This window comes from Tamandua tetradactyla, chromosome 14 (assembly GCF_023851605.1).
Source record: "Tamandua tetradactyla isolate mTamTet1 chromosome 14, mTamTet1.pri, whole genome shotgun sequence".
Taxonomy (NCBI): domain Eukaryota; kingdom Metazoa; phylum Chordata; class Mammalia; order Pilosa; family Myrmecophagidae; genus Tamandua; species Tamandua tetradactyla.
This window is the reverse complement of record NC_135340.1, coordinates 67,226,960-67,241,510: the sequence shown is the minus strand read 5'-3', so window position 1 is coordinate 67,241,510 and position 14,551 is coordinate 67,226,960. Positions and strand designations below refer to the sequence as shown.

Genomic DNA, 14,551 nt, shown 5'->3' with positions numbered 1-14,551 from the left:
GCCAGAATGCTTGCCTGCTGAGCCACCGTGGCTGGCCTCATTATTCTTAAAGTGAAGTTATATTTTCAGTCAAAATGCATAACTCACAAGATGAAGCTATGGAAACTAACATTAAAAGGGAAGCAGGAAAAAAAGGCATGAGAGTAAAGTTAATGTATTTTGAGTAAATTAAGTACATAAGTAATAGAGTTCAAGCAAATTTTAAGCCAAAGCCCTAGTATTCCTCAAAATGTGTCAAGTTCATAGGTGGTAAAAGTCATCTTCATTAGTGTCATAGGAAGAGAATTTTTAATTGTTTTACCTCATCTTTGACTTTTGACGAACCTTGATCTTTTTCATACAGTTCCGAAACTCCCTTCACCTGCTTATGGAGACCCTCAATGCCACTACCCCTCACTATGTGCGTTGTATTAAGCCTAATGACTTCAAACTCCCATTCACGTAAGTATTTCTCAACTACTGAATTTAAAAGTGTCCATATCTTACAAAGATTACCACACCAATGTAAGGAAAAACTATTTTGATAAACCTCAATGTCTTATAGAAGGAAACTACTAGTTAATAGATTATTTCAGTTTTTCTTGCATTTAGAGAATGAGACAACAAATGAGCATTTGGTCTCTGAGGATTTTTAAAGTTAAGGGTTTTTTGTTATTTTAAAATTTTTATTGATAAAACACACAAGCACATACGTTCTTTTCTGTTTTGTTTTGTTTTTTTAAAAATATAACAGCAAACAAATGCAAACATTCTTAACTTATGATCATTCCATTCTACATATAAATTACATACATGACAATTTACAATATCATCACATAGTTGCATATTTATCATCACGATCATTTCTTAGAACATTTGCATCAATTCAGAAAAAGAAATAAAAAGACAACAGAAAAAAATTCGTACAACCATATCCCTTACCCCTCCCTTTCATTGATCACTAGCACTTCAATCTAAATTTATTTTAACATTTGTTCCCCCTATTATTTATTTATTTATTTATTTTTATTAATTTTTAAATTTTTTTTAAATATCAAAAAACACCAAATGCAAACATTCTAACTTTTGATCATTCCATTCTACATATATAATTGGTAATTCACAATATCATCATATAGTTGCATATTCATTATCATGATCATAAGCACATACATTCTTAACATACAAACATTCCATACATTGTGTACAATCAATGGCTCGCGATATTATCACATAGTTGTATATTCATCACCATGATCATTTTTTAAAGCATTTGCATCACTCCAGAAAGAGAAAAACTCATACATACCATATCCCTTACCCCTCCCTCACAATGACCACTAGTATTTCCATCTACCCAATATATATTTTTATAATTTTAGCATTTGCTCCCCCATTATTTATTTATTTTTAATCCATATGTTTTACTCATCTGTTCATAATATAGATAAAAGGAGCATCAGACAAAAAAGGTTTTCACAATCACACAGTCACATTATGAAAGCTACCATCTTCAAGAAACATGGGAAAGTTAAGTTTAACTAAATACTCCTAGTACTATTTTCTATTTTGAAGTTATTTTGGTTCAAGACCTCTCTGGGGTTTTTGTTAATTTGGGCATTAGTTAAAATCAGAGCTTGAGGTAGAGGTGGATGAGGCTGCTTTGGCAAAGGTTTACAGTTATCCCCATTACCTTCAACTTTTGAAAACATCGGAGAATGTCTATTTTTACCAACGTCTCATTTTATTTCAAATACCATGTATAAGGGGACAATGAATCTTTCTGGAAATTGTTTTTTCAAAATAGAAATATTTCTCTAATTTTAAAAGTAATACATGCATATTATAAAAGAAATATTCAGGAAATAGAAAATATATAAAAATAAATGGAAAAGCATCTACTGTACATTGAGAGATAGCTGGTATTTAACTGGCATAGATCTTTCTTGACCAGCCAACCAAACTCCCTCCCCTCCTGTAGCATGTGTGTTGTGTTGTATGAACAAGGGGAAGGTTACAAAAGCATGAGGCTCATGCTTAAATTGCTGTTTTGTATCTGTTTTTAGCTTACAGATTAGAAACAACTTTCCATGTTAGTAAATTAATATCCACATTGTCATTTTAATAGCTATATAGTATCCCACTGTGTAGACATACCATCATATATTTAAATTATTTTATTGATGGCTGTTGAGATTATTTCAACAATGCTGTGATAAACATCTTTTGCCAAACATATTTGGATATTTGTCTGATTATCTCCTTAATATATTTCTAGAAGTGAATTTTGTGAGTCAAATTCCAGGCATTTTTGCCAAAGATTGTAATAGCTCCCACTTCCACCCCACAGTGAATCAGAGTCCCTCTTTCCCTATATTCTTGCCAATTGAGCTTTCTGAAATTCTACCTTAGACTGTAGGGCAATTCTGAAAGACTGCCACCCTGTTATCTACCTCACCACCAAGAAACTCTTTTTGTTTTTGGAAGAAAGTGAGAAGCAGGAAAAAGCTGCCACTCCGAGTCTCTTTCTGGGACCTACCTAGGCCTAGGGCCATTCTCTTCTAAATGTCAACCCTTATTTACCACCACCATCAAGACACCTGGGAAGAGAATGCCATTGAAGGCGTGGATAAGTTGTCCACAGCTTAACTAGGGAAGGAACTAGGAGTGATCATATGGGAGAGGCAGACCTTTCTTCTTCCTCTTTAGTGTCAACTTAAAGATTTTTCTAGAATGAAATAAATGTAAAATATATAAATACTTAGTATGTACTCATCAAATTAAATAGCTTTTTAGAATTTTTTTAAAACACCAGAGTGGGGCATATATATTTTTAACATTTTATTTTGAAATAATTTCAAATTTACAGGATGAATGCAAAAATAATACTAACCCTTACAAAGAATTCCAACGTAATCTGACCCCCCCATATCCAGATTCACCAGTTTTAACGTTTTGTCATACTTGTATATGTCTATTTATTCATCTATCTTTCTATCTTTTTATCTGTTGTGTTTCTGATTTCTGAACATTTGGGAATAGGTTGTATGCATTATGCTCCTTGAACATATAATACTTCCATGTACATTTCCTAGGAACAAGGATTTTCATTTATGTAACTACATTAGTACCATTATCAAGTTCAAGAAATTCAGCATGTATTTAACATGATGTAAAGCTTACAGTCTGTATTCTAATTTTTCATATGTCCCAATAATGTCCTTTTGAATCTTTTTTCTGTCATTATTAGATCCCATCCAGGATCATGTATTGTATTTGTCATTGTCTCTTTTGTTGCTATTTATTATTGTTAAATTGTGGAAACATAAGTACAATGTAAGCTTTCTCATCTCAACTACTCCCAAGCATATGAATGGGGCATATTTAATTTGTCTTTCTTGTAAAGAAATTTCCAGGGTTAGCCAGTCTTTGTTCCAGTGGACCTATATATAGTAGAGCTGAAGAATTCTGGGACTAGCTAATCAGACCAAGCCATGTAACAAGTATGGGCAAAATGCATGCTCAAAGTGTGTGCTCAAAGGAATTTCTTATGACTCTGTGGAATGAATCATGGGTAATCTTTACAGCTCTTTATTTTTACTGCCCCTCCCACACTCACATGGAGTTTTCCTCAATGATTGTTGTTCCAACTGTTGAATGCATTCTTTTCTAATTTTTTCACTTGGCTTTTAGTAGAGAGAAATTTGTAGCAACAGCCAGGGTTCTTTGTGTGTTAATGATCTTCATTTTTATTTGTAGCTTTGATGAGAAGAGGGCAGTGCAGCAACTGAGAGCATGTGGTGTCCTGGAAACCATCCGTATTAGTGCAGCAGGTTTCCCATCACGGTAAGCCTGTCATTTTTCAAATATAAGGGCTTCTATAAGGAAAGGTTCTACTTCTTTAAGCTGATGCGAGTTTCTTCTTACAGGTGGACTTATCAAGAATTTTTCAGCCGCTACCGAGTCCTAATGAAGCAAAAAGATGTGCTGAGTGACAGAAAGCAAACGTGCAAGAATGTATTAGAGAAACTGATAGTGGTAAGAAAGATTTTCAGTTATCTTTATCTGAACAGAGATTAGCCAAAGGCCTTGTGGTTCTGAACTTTGACAGCCCTGGAAGCTTCCATGTAAAATGTCACTAATCAAGATTATTTGGGGGTATGTAAACCTTCCCGGCAGTGTGGGACAGAGATCCTGGAATGAGCTGTGACTCAACATCAGGGGATTGAGAAAACCTTCTCAACCAAAAGAGGGTTAGAGAGAAATGAGACAAGATAAAGTTTCAATGGCTGAGAGATTTCAAACAGAGTTGAGAGGTTCTCCTGGAGATTATTCTTACACATTATATAGAGATCACCTTTTTGGTTAAAGTATTTGGAGAGGCTGGAGAGAAGTGCCTAAAAATGTAGAGCTGTGTTCCAGTAGCCATGTTTCTTGAAGGTGATGATACAGCTTTCACAATGTGACTGTGTAACTGTGAAAACCTTGTGTCTGATGCTCCTTTTATCTACGATATGGATAGATGAGTAAAACATATGGATTAAAAATAAATAAATGACGGGTAACAAATGTTAAAATAAATTTAGTAGATTGTAGTGCTAGTGATCAATGAAAGGGAGTGGTAAGGGTTATAGAAAAAAATAGGGGCAACAAAGGCTAAAATATATTGGGTAGATAGAAATACTAGTAGTCAATGAGGGGGCAGTAAGGGGTATGGTATGTATGAGGTTTTTTTTTTATTTTTATTTCTTTTTCTGAATTGATGCAAATGTTCTAAGGAATGATCATGGTGATGAATATGCAACCATGTGATGATATTGTGAGTTATTGATTATATACCAAGAATGGAATGATCATATGGTAAGATTGTTCGTGTTTGTATGTTGTTGTTTAAAAAGAAAATTATTCGGGGGTAGAATGAAGTGGAAGAGTACACTGTCTTCGAGATTGAGAAACACTGAGTTTAGAATGTTAGAACTGATGAGGATGATAGTCCAATATCATGACTCTGGACTCACATTTGAAGCACATTCTTTTTTAGAGAGTTTGATCATTATTAACAAATACATGGTATTTATTTATGAAAGATATCAAGCCAGATGCAGTGTGATTAAGAAAAAAGTAAGTCTTATCTTCAGATAATATAGTCTGTCTATCTAGAAAATTAATGCATTTAAAAAATAAGTACAGTATATCTCAATAACAAACATTGAGTGAGACAAGAAATAAGAGGAAGACAAAGCCGTATTTTCAACAGGCCCTGAAAAATAGGACAGATTGTATGAAAATGGAAGTGTGTTCTAGGGTGGAGCAAGAAATAGGAAGAAATAGGAAAACATAGTTTTGCTTGGAAAACAGTAAGGTTTTTTGCAATGAAAAATGTGGTTAGGAAATGTAGGTTGATATGCAATCTTACATGCAGTGCTAAGGAACTTTCAGACTTCACTGTGCATCAGAATCACCTGAAAGGATTGTTCAGACACATATTGCTGGGTCCATCTCCAGGATTTCTTACTCAGTAGATTTGGAATAAAGTCCTGTAACTTAAGTTTCTAGCAGTTTCCCAGGTGATGCTGATGCTTGTCTGGGGACTATGTTTTGAGAATCACTGATCTTTGTCTTGGAGAATTTAGGATTCATGAAAAGTTTTTCAAAATTATTTTCACTTCTTTGATACTAGTCTGGCTTGATTATCTCACAAAAGGCAATCAGTCATAATTACTATCTGTTTACTAAATGTATTACCTCTTCTTTGATAATAAAATTATTTTTTCTTTGAAAGAGCTGAGGCCTCTTTCTTGGTAACGTGTAAGAGGTCCTTTTTGAGTTGGAATGCAGAGAAGAAACCACTATTAATGGCCCCAGTTAAGAGTGTGGGTATGCTTCCTAAATTTAAGTTTTTAATCTGGGTTCAGATGGGAATGAAGAGTAAGAAATAGATAGAGTCTTATGCCTGGACGCCTCACACAAACTGCTTCAGGATTGGATCACAACTTTGCAGGGCAGTTTAGTAGATGAGGGTAAAAGATTAAGAGTACAGCGTTTACTCCTGGAGTGGAGTAAAGGAGACTGAAGTGGAGCAGGAAGAGGGGGAGGAGAGGAAGGAAGAAAGAGAGAACACTAGTTATTAGCTCTTTCTTTATCTCAAGCATAGGGTTCAAGCATAAATTTTATTGATTTATATTGAGTAATTATAGATACATATGGAGGTTTCTAATTTTCCACTTTTATGTACTAGGTAGGAGATACCTGCTGAAAAAGTAAAATGATTTTCTTTGCTTCCCCTTAGAATTTCAGATCACAGTAGTAACTAATATTAGTAAAATCTATTCTTCTTTTGACAGAGGACTGGTTTATAACTGAGCACTTTCTTCTGGATGAGATAGCTCACAATGTAATCATCAGAAATAGCATGCATATTTATGTTTACTGATCAGCTCTGCCTATGATCAATATCAATGAGCAATATAAATGATTATATTTTTGTAAAAGGAGTTTTGAAATTTGTAGAAGAATTTTTAAACATGTTTATAAGTTATTTTTGTTTGCTTTTGAGCACTGTTGATGGCCAAGCAATAACTGTTGAGAAACTTAATTTTTAATATGAAAACCCAAGTTTTTTTGTTGGTTTTAAGTCTTTATTTTGTATGTGTTTCTTCCTGTCTTATTCTTTATTCTGGTGTTTTTCTCCCTTCAGCTTTCTCATGGAGTATACAACCTGATGTAATCCTTACAGCCTGGGTCAGTCAGAGGGAGTGTCAGCATCTCCATTTCCTTGACATGTTTAAAATACAAACAAGCAAATACTAATTGCCTATAACCTACAACCAAGTTTTTGGCCTCAGATAATAATTCCAGGTAGAATAACTCTGGAAACTAGCTCTTAAACTGCAGTTTTCCTTAAAATCCCTTCTATTTGCTCCAGTTGCATAGGATCACAAATCTGGCTCCGTTAGTTAATTTGTGATATAGCCCAAGTTTTAGCTAATAGATTCATCCCTTCACTGATTCTGCTTTTAAGCATTTTTCTCTCTCTTAAGATTTCCTTTATATGAGTATCTTTTCTACCTCTGATTTTGCAATTTCTTTCCAAAAATAGGATAAGGATAAATACCAGTTTGGTAAAACAAAGATCTTTTTCCGTGCTGGTCAAGTGGCCTATCTGGAAAAATTGAGAGCAGACAAGCTGAGGGCTGCCTGCATCCGGATCCAGAAGACAATCCGGGGATGGCTGCTGCGGAAGAAGTACCTTCGCATGCGGAAGGCAGCCATTACCGTGCAGAGATACGTGCGGGGCTACCAGGCTCGATGGTAGGTCTCCTGCGGATCTGCTTACTCTGGTGCACAGGTTGTCCATCTAACTTCAACCTGGGAAAGTTTTATGTATTGTTTTGTTATTTAACATTTTTAAAATTGTGAAATATAACATATATATAGAAAAGTGATAGATTTCGAAGTACAGTTTAACAAGTTGTCATAGAACAAGTTTCAGAGTATGTGTCACAGTTTCACAATTTCAGGTATTTCCTTCTAATATTCTAATACACGAGAGACTGACAAGAAATATCAATATAATGATTCAGTAGTCACATCATTTGTTAAATCCTATCTTCTCTGTTATAACTTCTCCTTGTCATTTGATCCTTCTCCTAATCTTCAGTAATATTTGGGCAATGACCATTCTAACTTCTTGTTGAAAAGGGGTGTCGACATTATGGGGTAGGGGAATGCAACTAATTGATGTTCTTGAAGAGTCTGGTATCTCTGGGTTTCAGGGCTTATCTGACATAGGAACAATCTGGGGGTTTTAAGTTTTTGAAACTAGGACTGTTTTGAGTGATCAGATTACCTGAGAAAACAACACCTCAACCCTTCTTAGTTTCAAGTGCTAATAAATTGGACTTACAAGACAGTTAAATAGAATAAAATTTAATTCTACCTTTGAATGGTACGGGTTCATCCTCAAAAAGAAATTATAGATTACTGTCTACTTATGTCCTCACTGTTCTTTATTTTTATTACTTTTATATGTGTGAAAAAATCATGTGTAAATTAAACAGTCATGATTATGAGCTGGTTAGTAATGACTCTATTGAAGAGTTTTGAGGAACAATTACTGAGAAGGTCTATAAGATAATTAATTTTGGTGTGATTATATATTACGGTAATTTTCTTTTAGAACTATCAGTAGAATTTAATTAATGCTGAAGAATATACCCAAGCAGCTAGATTAAGGAAACATCATACATTAATGAATGAAAAAAAGCTGGTTATACAATAAGTATGGGAATACTATGTTCATCTGGTTTGCTGTGTAAACGAAACAAATTCTGGAGTAATGGAAAGAACACTGTCCTAGAAAGAATGAACCTTTATGAACTTTACTTTCTGTATTGTAAAATGGGGATTATAGGGGATATTCCACTTTTCAGGGTTAGAGAAGGCTCATTTGAGGTACTGAGTGCAAAAATACTTAAAACTATAAATTGTTCTACAAATATAAGTAACTATAAATTTATATTTAATGTGCACATTGTTAGTATAATACAGTGGAGGTACAGCACATTATGTCAAAGACATTGATGCTATAGGTCTCTATAAAATGTATTCCTGGGTTTCCCTGATTACTGACAATGAACCATGTTTGCCTTGGCCAGCTATGCCAAATTTCTCCGTAGAACCAAGGCAGCAACCATCATTCAGAAGTACTGGCGCATGTACATGGTCCGCAGGAGGTACAAGATTAGAAGAGCTGCTACTGTTGTTCTGCAGTCTTATTTGCGAGGCTACATGGCCAGAAATAGGTATCGCAAGGTGAGGCATTATTTTCCGACTTTGTTTATTGATTCCTTTAACATTAATCAAATTCTATCTCTTAGAGAACAAATGAATTCAGTATTGCCGGGTATTGAAAATAGATGGCATATAAGAAAAAGTACAATCAGTGCAAGCTAAGGTCTATAGTCAATGGTAACATTGTAATATGCTTCTACTGAATGTTACAAAGGCATTATGCCAAAACTAAATGTTAGCAAGCTGGGGGCATGGGGAAGGGGTATGGATTCTTTGTGGAAGAAAAGGAAATGTCTTCAGATAGATTATGGTGGTGAATGCATGTCTGTATACTTAGGTTGGATTGTATGATGTGCAAATAAAACTGTTTAAAAATGAAAAAAAAAAAATTCTACCTCTTAACTACCACAGGGGCTACCATGAATGTGAGAGTCATATGGAGACAACCAACAGTTAAAATATATTTTTAGGGTACATGGATTGGTTCAGTGGTAGAATGTTCACCTTCCATGTGGGAGACCTAAATTAGATTCCCAGACCATGCCCCTCCCCTCACCAAAATATATTCATATATATATTTTAATATTTAATATGAATGTACATGTATTTAGTAACAATGGAAAAGGAAAATTCACCTCCTATTTTCCCTTGTCAGGGTGATTTGAAAAAGTGAGTATGTTAGTGTTCTCTGACTGCCAAATGACTACAGATTTGGTGGCTTAAGCAACAAAAATTTATTCTCTCACAATTCTGGAGGCAAAATCCTAAATCATAATCACTAAGGCGAAGTCATGGTATCAGTAGGGCTGCATTTCTTCCAGAGGTTCTAGGCAAAAATCCTTTTCTTGCCTCTTCCAGTTCCTGGTGACTGCCAACATTCCTTGGCTTGTGACTTCATCACTCCAATCTTTTCTTCCATCTTCACATCACCTCTCCTTTTGTGTCTGTCTCTTAGAAGGATACTTATGATGGTATTTAGGGCTGACCCATGTCTTCTAGGATAATCTCCCCATTTCACAATCCTTAACTTATTTCAAAGACCCTGAAGATTTGTAAAAAAGTGTTTATAGGTTCCAGAGATTAGGATTTGGTATTTTAAAGGCCCTTACTCACCCTACTACAGTGAGCTTTAATAGGATAAATATATGCTAGATGAGTAGACATTCTTCCAAAAATGAGATAACCTTGAAAGAATTTACCATGGTAAAGAGGAAATAAATTACAATATTAACATTAAAATTATATTGACAGGGATATGCTGTTCCAGAAGTTTGTGACAATCTTGATATCTAGCAGTAATCATATGTAGCTAATAGATCACTGTATTAATCTTACTCATCCCCTGTGACAGTGTATGATCCTAGCTGATGAAAGGATTTTATTTCTTTCATTTAGCAAAGTTTTGAGTCTGGCCTATAGGATATATTCCTAATAAGCCATAAATATGCAGTCTGGATCTAAGAGTTCTGTGGGCATCATTGTTTGAAGGAGCTTCACAAGGGTGATTTGGGGAATGGATTTCTAATACTATGTCAGTAATTGGGTGTGACCTTGGCCTTATTCTTTTATTTATTTATTTTTACTTTTTTATTTTGAAACAATTTTAAACTTAATAAATTTAAACTTAAAATTGCAACCAATGAGACCTGAATGAGCATATTATATGTTTTAAAGAAAATTTGACGATATCAACTACAGCTCTATTCTCTCTGCTCACACCAAAATATAAATTTTAATCCTCTTCCTGTATAAGCATACACCTTCTAGAGAAAAAACATGCTTAAACTTGGACTTTTAGATACAGCAAATTGGTTACCCTCCCATTTTCCTCAGTCCCCTCCTCAGCATCATCTGAACTGGGTTTTGAGGCCATGGTTTGGCAGTAGCAGTCTCTGACCAACCCAGACTCCCATTGTGAGTGGACCTAGTAGGGTGGCAAATTAGAGGCTTGTTCATCGTAGGCCAACAGTAACCCCATTACTGTTCCTTTCAGGTTCGTGGTTCCCTGTGTGGGATTGGGATGGTGGTGGTGGCAGTTATCATTTACATGTTATGCAAGAATTATTTCATAAAATTGTAGAGAGACTTAAAAGGACGTCAAGGATTTTCTAATTCAGTCTTTCTTAAAACTCAATAATTCCTTTTCCATCATTCCTGGAAAATGTTTACACAGTCTGTGCTTGATGGTCTTTATGATGAGAAATTCACTATCTCATAAGGCAACCTTTTTGTTGTAAGTTGTTTAAAAGTATATAGGGGGTATCATTTTTAGCTAATAGTGTATAAAATCAAAATTAAGATTAGATCTTTTTTCACTTGATCTTACTTTTAGCTTTCCTTTTAAAGCTCTACCCCTCCCACCTTTGATCCTGTAAGTGGATTGAAACATCCATGAGAAACCTCACTAGAATGGTATTCCTCAAATGTGTCAAACAGCAGTATCATTTTTAGTTTCTGTAGGAAAAAAAAAATCAATTAATCAGTAATAAACTTTCCAGTGCCCAGAGTATTGGCCTCTACACCCAGCTTGCTGAACTACTCCATGTCCACAAGTATAGTGAGTGAGGTGGCATCAGCCATAATGGTGATGGGTATCTTTTATTTTAATAACACATGTTTCACAGAATAGAGGATCACCCTGTTACTAACAGGAATCACCCTATGTTACTAGCAGGAAACTTTTTTCTGCCTTTTTAGAATTTTGCTTCTTTTAGTAATTCTAGTGCCTTTTATTTAGACAGCTTTTAATTATATACTCTGGCTTATAATCATACATATGATATATGAATGTAACGCATATATTAATATATATTTCTCAAAGCACCTTTTTAGGTCAACTTTTCAAAACACTTTTTAAAGTAATTTTGTCTCCATACATCTATGATATGTATAATCTATGTAATAAAATGTTGATTCAACTATTCTGTTTTTACCTTTAACTAATATATGAAGTCGCAGCCCAATGTAGGTTGATAGAGTGGACCTTGAGTCTAGACCAGGATCTAACATTTCTTGCCCTTACCGTTCTCTACAGATACTCCGTGAGCACAAAGCAGTCATCATTCAGAGGTGGGTCCGGGGATGGCTGGCTCGGACACACTACAGGAGAAGCATGCGAGCTATCATCTACCTTCAGTGCTGCTTCCGGCGGATGATGGCCAAACGTGAGCTAAAGAAGCTCAAGATTGAGGCCCGCTCTGTGGAGCGCTATAAGAAGCTCCACATTGGTATGGAAAACAAGATCATGCAACTGCAGCGCAAAGTTGATGAGCAGGTATGTTTTAGTAAGAAGCCCTGAAAGTAGAGTCTTTCTGAAGAAATCCATTGGGATGATTTTCAATATTGTCTCCCCTTGACAATCTGAGCAAGAGGTAACAATAATGACAGTAATGAACATGGAAATAATCACAAGCTCCTAGGCAAGGACTAATATAGGAAATTATTTTTGAGACTATTAGAAGTAAAAACAGCCAAATGTATTAACCCTCCAAACTTTAATGATCTAGAGTCATATTGTACTTTAAACATTATAGAGCTCTTTTACCATTACCAGTTATTGGCCTGTGGTATATTGCTTGTATTGAGTGAGAAAACTGAGATACAGAGAAAGTGCTAATTTTTAAGGCAAGCTAGGAAAATAAAGAAGGGAAAATAGGATATATATTATAAAAAAACAAGCATGTTTAGCGCTTTCATGGAAAAAAAATGGAAATAAGAAAAAGGGTCCTAGATAGTTAAAAAAACTGAACCATCAACTTAGTTCTTAGTTCACTGGAAGCCACAATAAAAAGAGATGTATGATTCTCATTGTACATAAAAACATGTGTGTTCACACATATACATATTTAAATATGTTTCACTGAGGTAAATCCAAAATTAATTTGGGATTGAATTTCGTTATGCTTCTGTGTTTTGCTCTGAAGGATGCTAATGATCAAAGAGAACTCAGCCATGGTATTTCAGTGTTCCACTATATATAAATAATTTTTTGTTGTTTTCAAATTTTATCCCTTTGTTTTTGAGCAATGGTATCTTAAAATTTTTGAGCCTGTGAAGTATTCATAATAGATGTCTGTCCTTTGGATAACTATATTAAAAACAGTTGGCTTTTTTTTTAACCTTAAAAAGTAAACTAGAAGAATTGGAGGATCGTAAGTGTAAGGTCATATTAAAAATTTGTGGCAAACATTTAGAGCCCTTACTATGTGCAAAGCTCTATGATAGACGTTAGTACAGGTTAAGAATGCAAACATATAAGGGAGCTACCATCTTAATCTTTAAAGGAGATTGTAATTTATGGTATATAGTGATAAGTACACAAATAATCCTAGGATTTGAAAGAAAATTTGTGAGTGAGAGAAGAAAGTACCAAATAGAGGCTCAACCTAGAAGTCATGAATAAGGCCCAGGTACCCAACAAGAGCCTTGGTACTGTGGACTCTCACTTTGAAGTTTAGCATTAAGAAGCACTTCCTCTGGCAAAAGAAGGGAGGAGATGTCCATGCTTCTGTGCAGCCTAGAGTCTATTTGTAGAGGTAATAGTTGATGGCTTAGGAATACATACTAAGTAACATTTAGTACATGCAGATGATAAGAATACATAATGTGATGAAAGGCAAAAAAACAGGGATCAGAATGAAAATGGGTTTATCAGAAAAGTTTTCTGAGGGGAGAGGAATTTTTGAGGTAGTCAATATATATAGATTTGTAGGAAACTTGTGATTTTGAAGCCATTTTTTCATTCTTATGTATCATCTGACTAGCACATAATGGCACTCTGATTTATTTTCAAAAGCAGCCATTCAGTTTCCCTATTTCTGGATCAAGAATCAGGAAATCAATGATTTACTATATACTCACCTTGTGACTATGAGAAAAATCATATCTATGTTGCTTGTTACGTAAAGCAGAATTAGTTGTGTCTGCTCTTTTCTTTCTTTGTGTTACAAAGAGGGTATTGTTTGTGTAATTGTAATTGTTATGGCTAGAATTTTTATTAGATACTATACAGTGCTAAATCCATGAATAAGCTTGGCTCTCTCACTAAATACATTTGATGATGTGAATATTTATTTATTGTTTTGTATGTGGGTGTTTAAAGAATAAAGATTATAAATGCCTCATGGAGAAGCTGACCAATTTGGAAGGAATATACAATTCTGAGACTGAGAAACTACGAAGTGATGTAGAACGTCTTCAACTAAGTGAAGAGGAAGCTAAGATTGCTACTGGTAGGGTCCTCAGTCTGCAGGAAGAAATTGCCAAGCTCCGGAAAGACCTTGAACAAACTCAGTCAGAGAAAAAATTCATTGAGGAACGTGCAGATAAATACAAACAAGAAACTGAGCAGGTAAGAACTAATATCTTTATCCTCAGATACTCCTCTGTGTAGAGAAAATGTGCTATCATCTTGACCTGGCCCATGTGACTCAATTTTGGTTTTAATTGAAGGTGACATAAAATTTCAATTGCTGTAATATTCTTTATTAGTGTTTCCCAAGCACTTCTCCCACACATGGTTAATCAGTAGCTATAGATGTTTTAGTAGAAATAATTTAAGAAGAGAATTAATCAAATCCTTACTGTAGATACTTTTTTCTCTAACTATATTGGTTTGATTGAGTGTGAACTCCTTTTTCTTCAGTAAGGGTACATTAGTTTGTTAAGCTACTGGGAAGCGACATATCAGAAATGGAACAGCTTTTAAAAGGGAAATTTAATAAGTTGCAAGTTTACAGTTCTAAGCTTATTAAAATGTCCAAACTAAGGCAACCAGGGA

At 34.7% G+C, this 14,551-nt stretch overlaps 1 protein-coding gene across 12 annotated transcripts in view; it reads left to right on the top strand.

The window, feature by feature from the left end:
• The window catches only part of MYO5A (myosin VA), a 278,306-nt gene that overhangs the window by 200,863 nt on the left and 62,892 nt on the right, over positions 1–14,551 (top strand). For all 12 annotated transcript variants that reach the window (XM_077127928.1, XM_077127929.1, XM_077127922.1 and 9 more), the window contains 7 exons: positions 344–441; positions 3,739–3,825; positions 3,909–4,017; positions 7,079–7,290; positions 8,637–8,793; positions 11,807–12,046; positions 13,874–14,122. In XM_077127928.1, the coding sequence (XP_076984043.1) occupies positions 344–441; positions 3,739–3,825; positions 3,909–4,017; positions 7,079–7,290; positions 8,637–8,793; positions 11,807–12,046; positions 13,874–14,122 (1,152 nt within the window). The remainder of the gene's footprint in view (positions 1–343; positions 442–3,738; positions 3,826–3,908; positions 4,018–7,078; positions 7,291–8,636; positions 8,794–11,806; positions 12,047–13,873; positions 14,123–14,551) is intronic.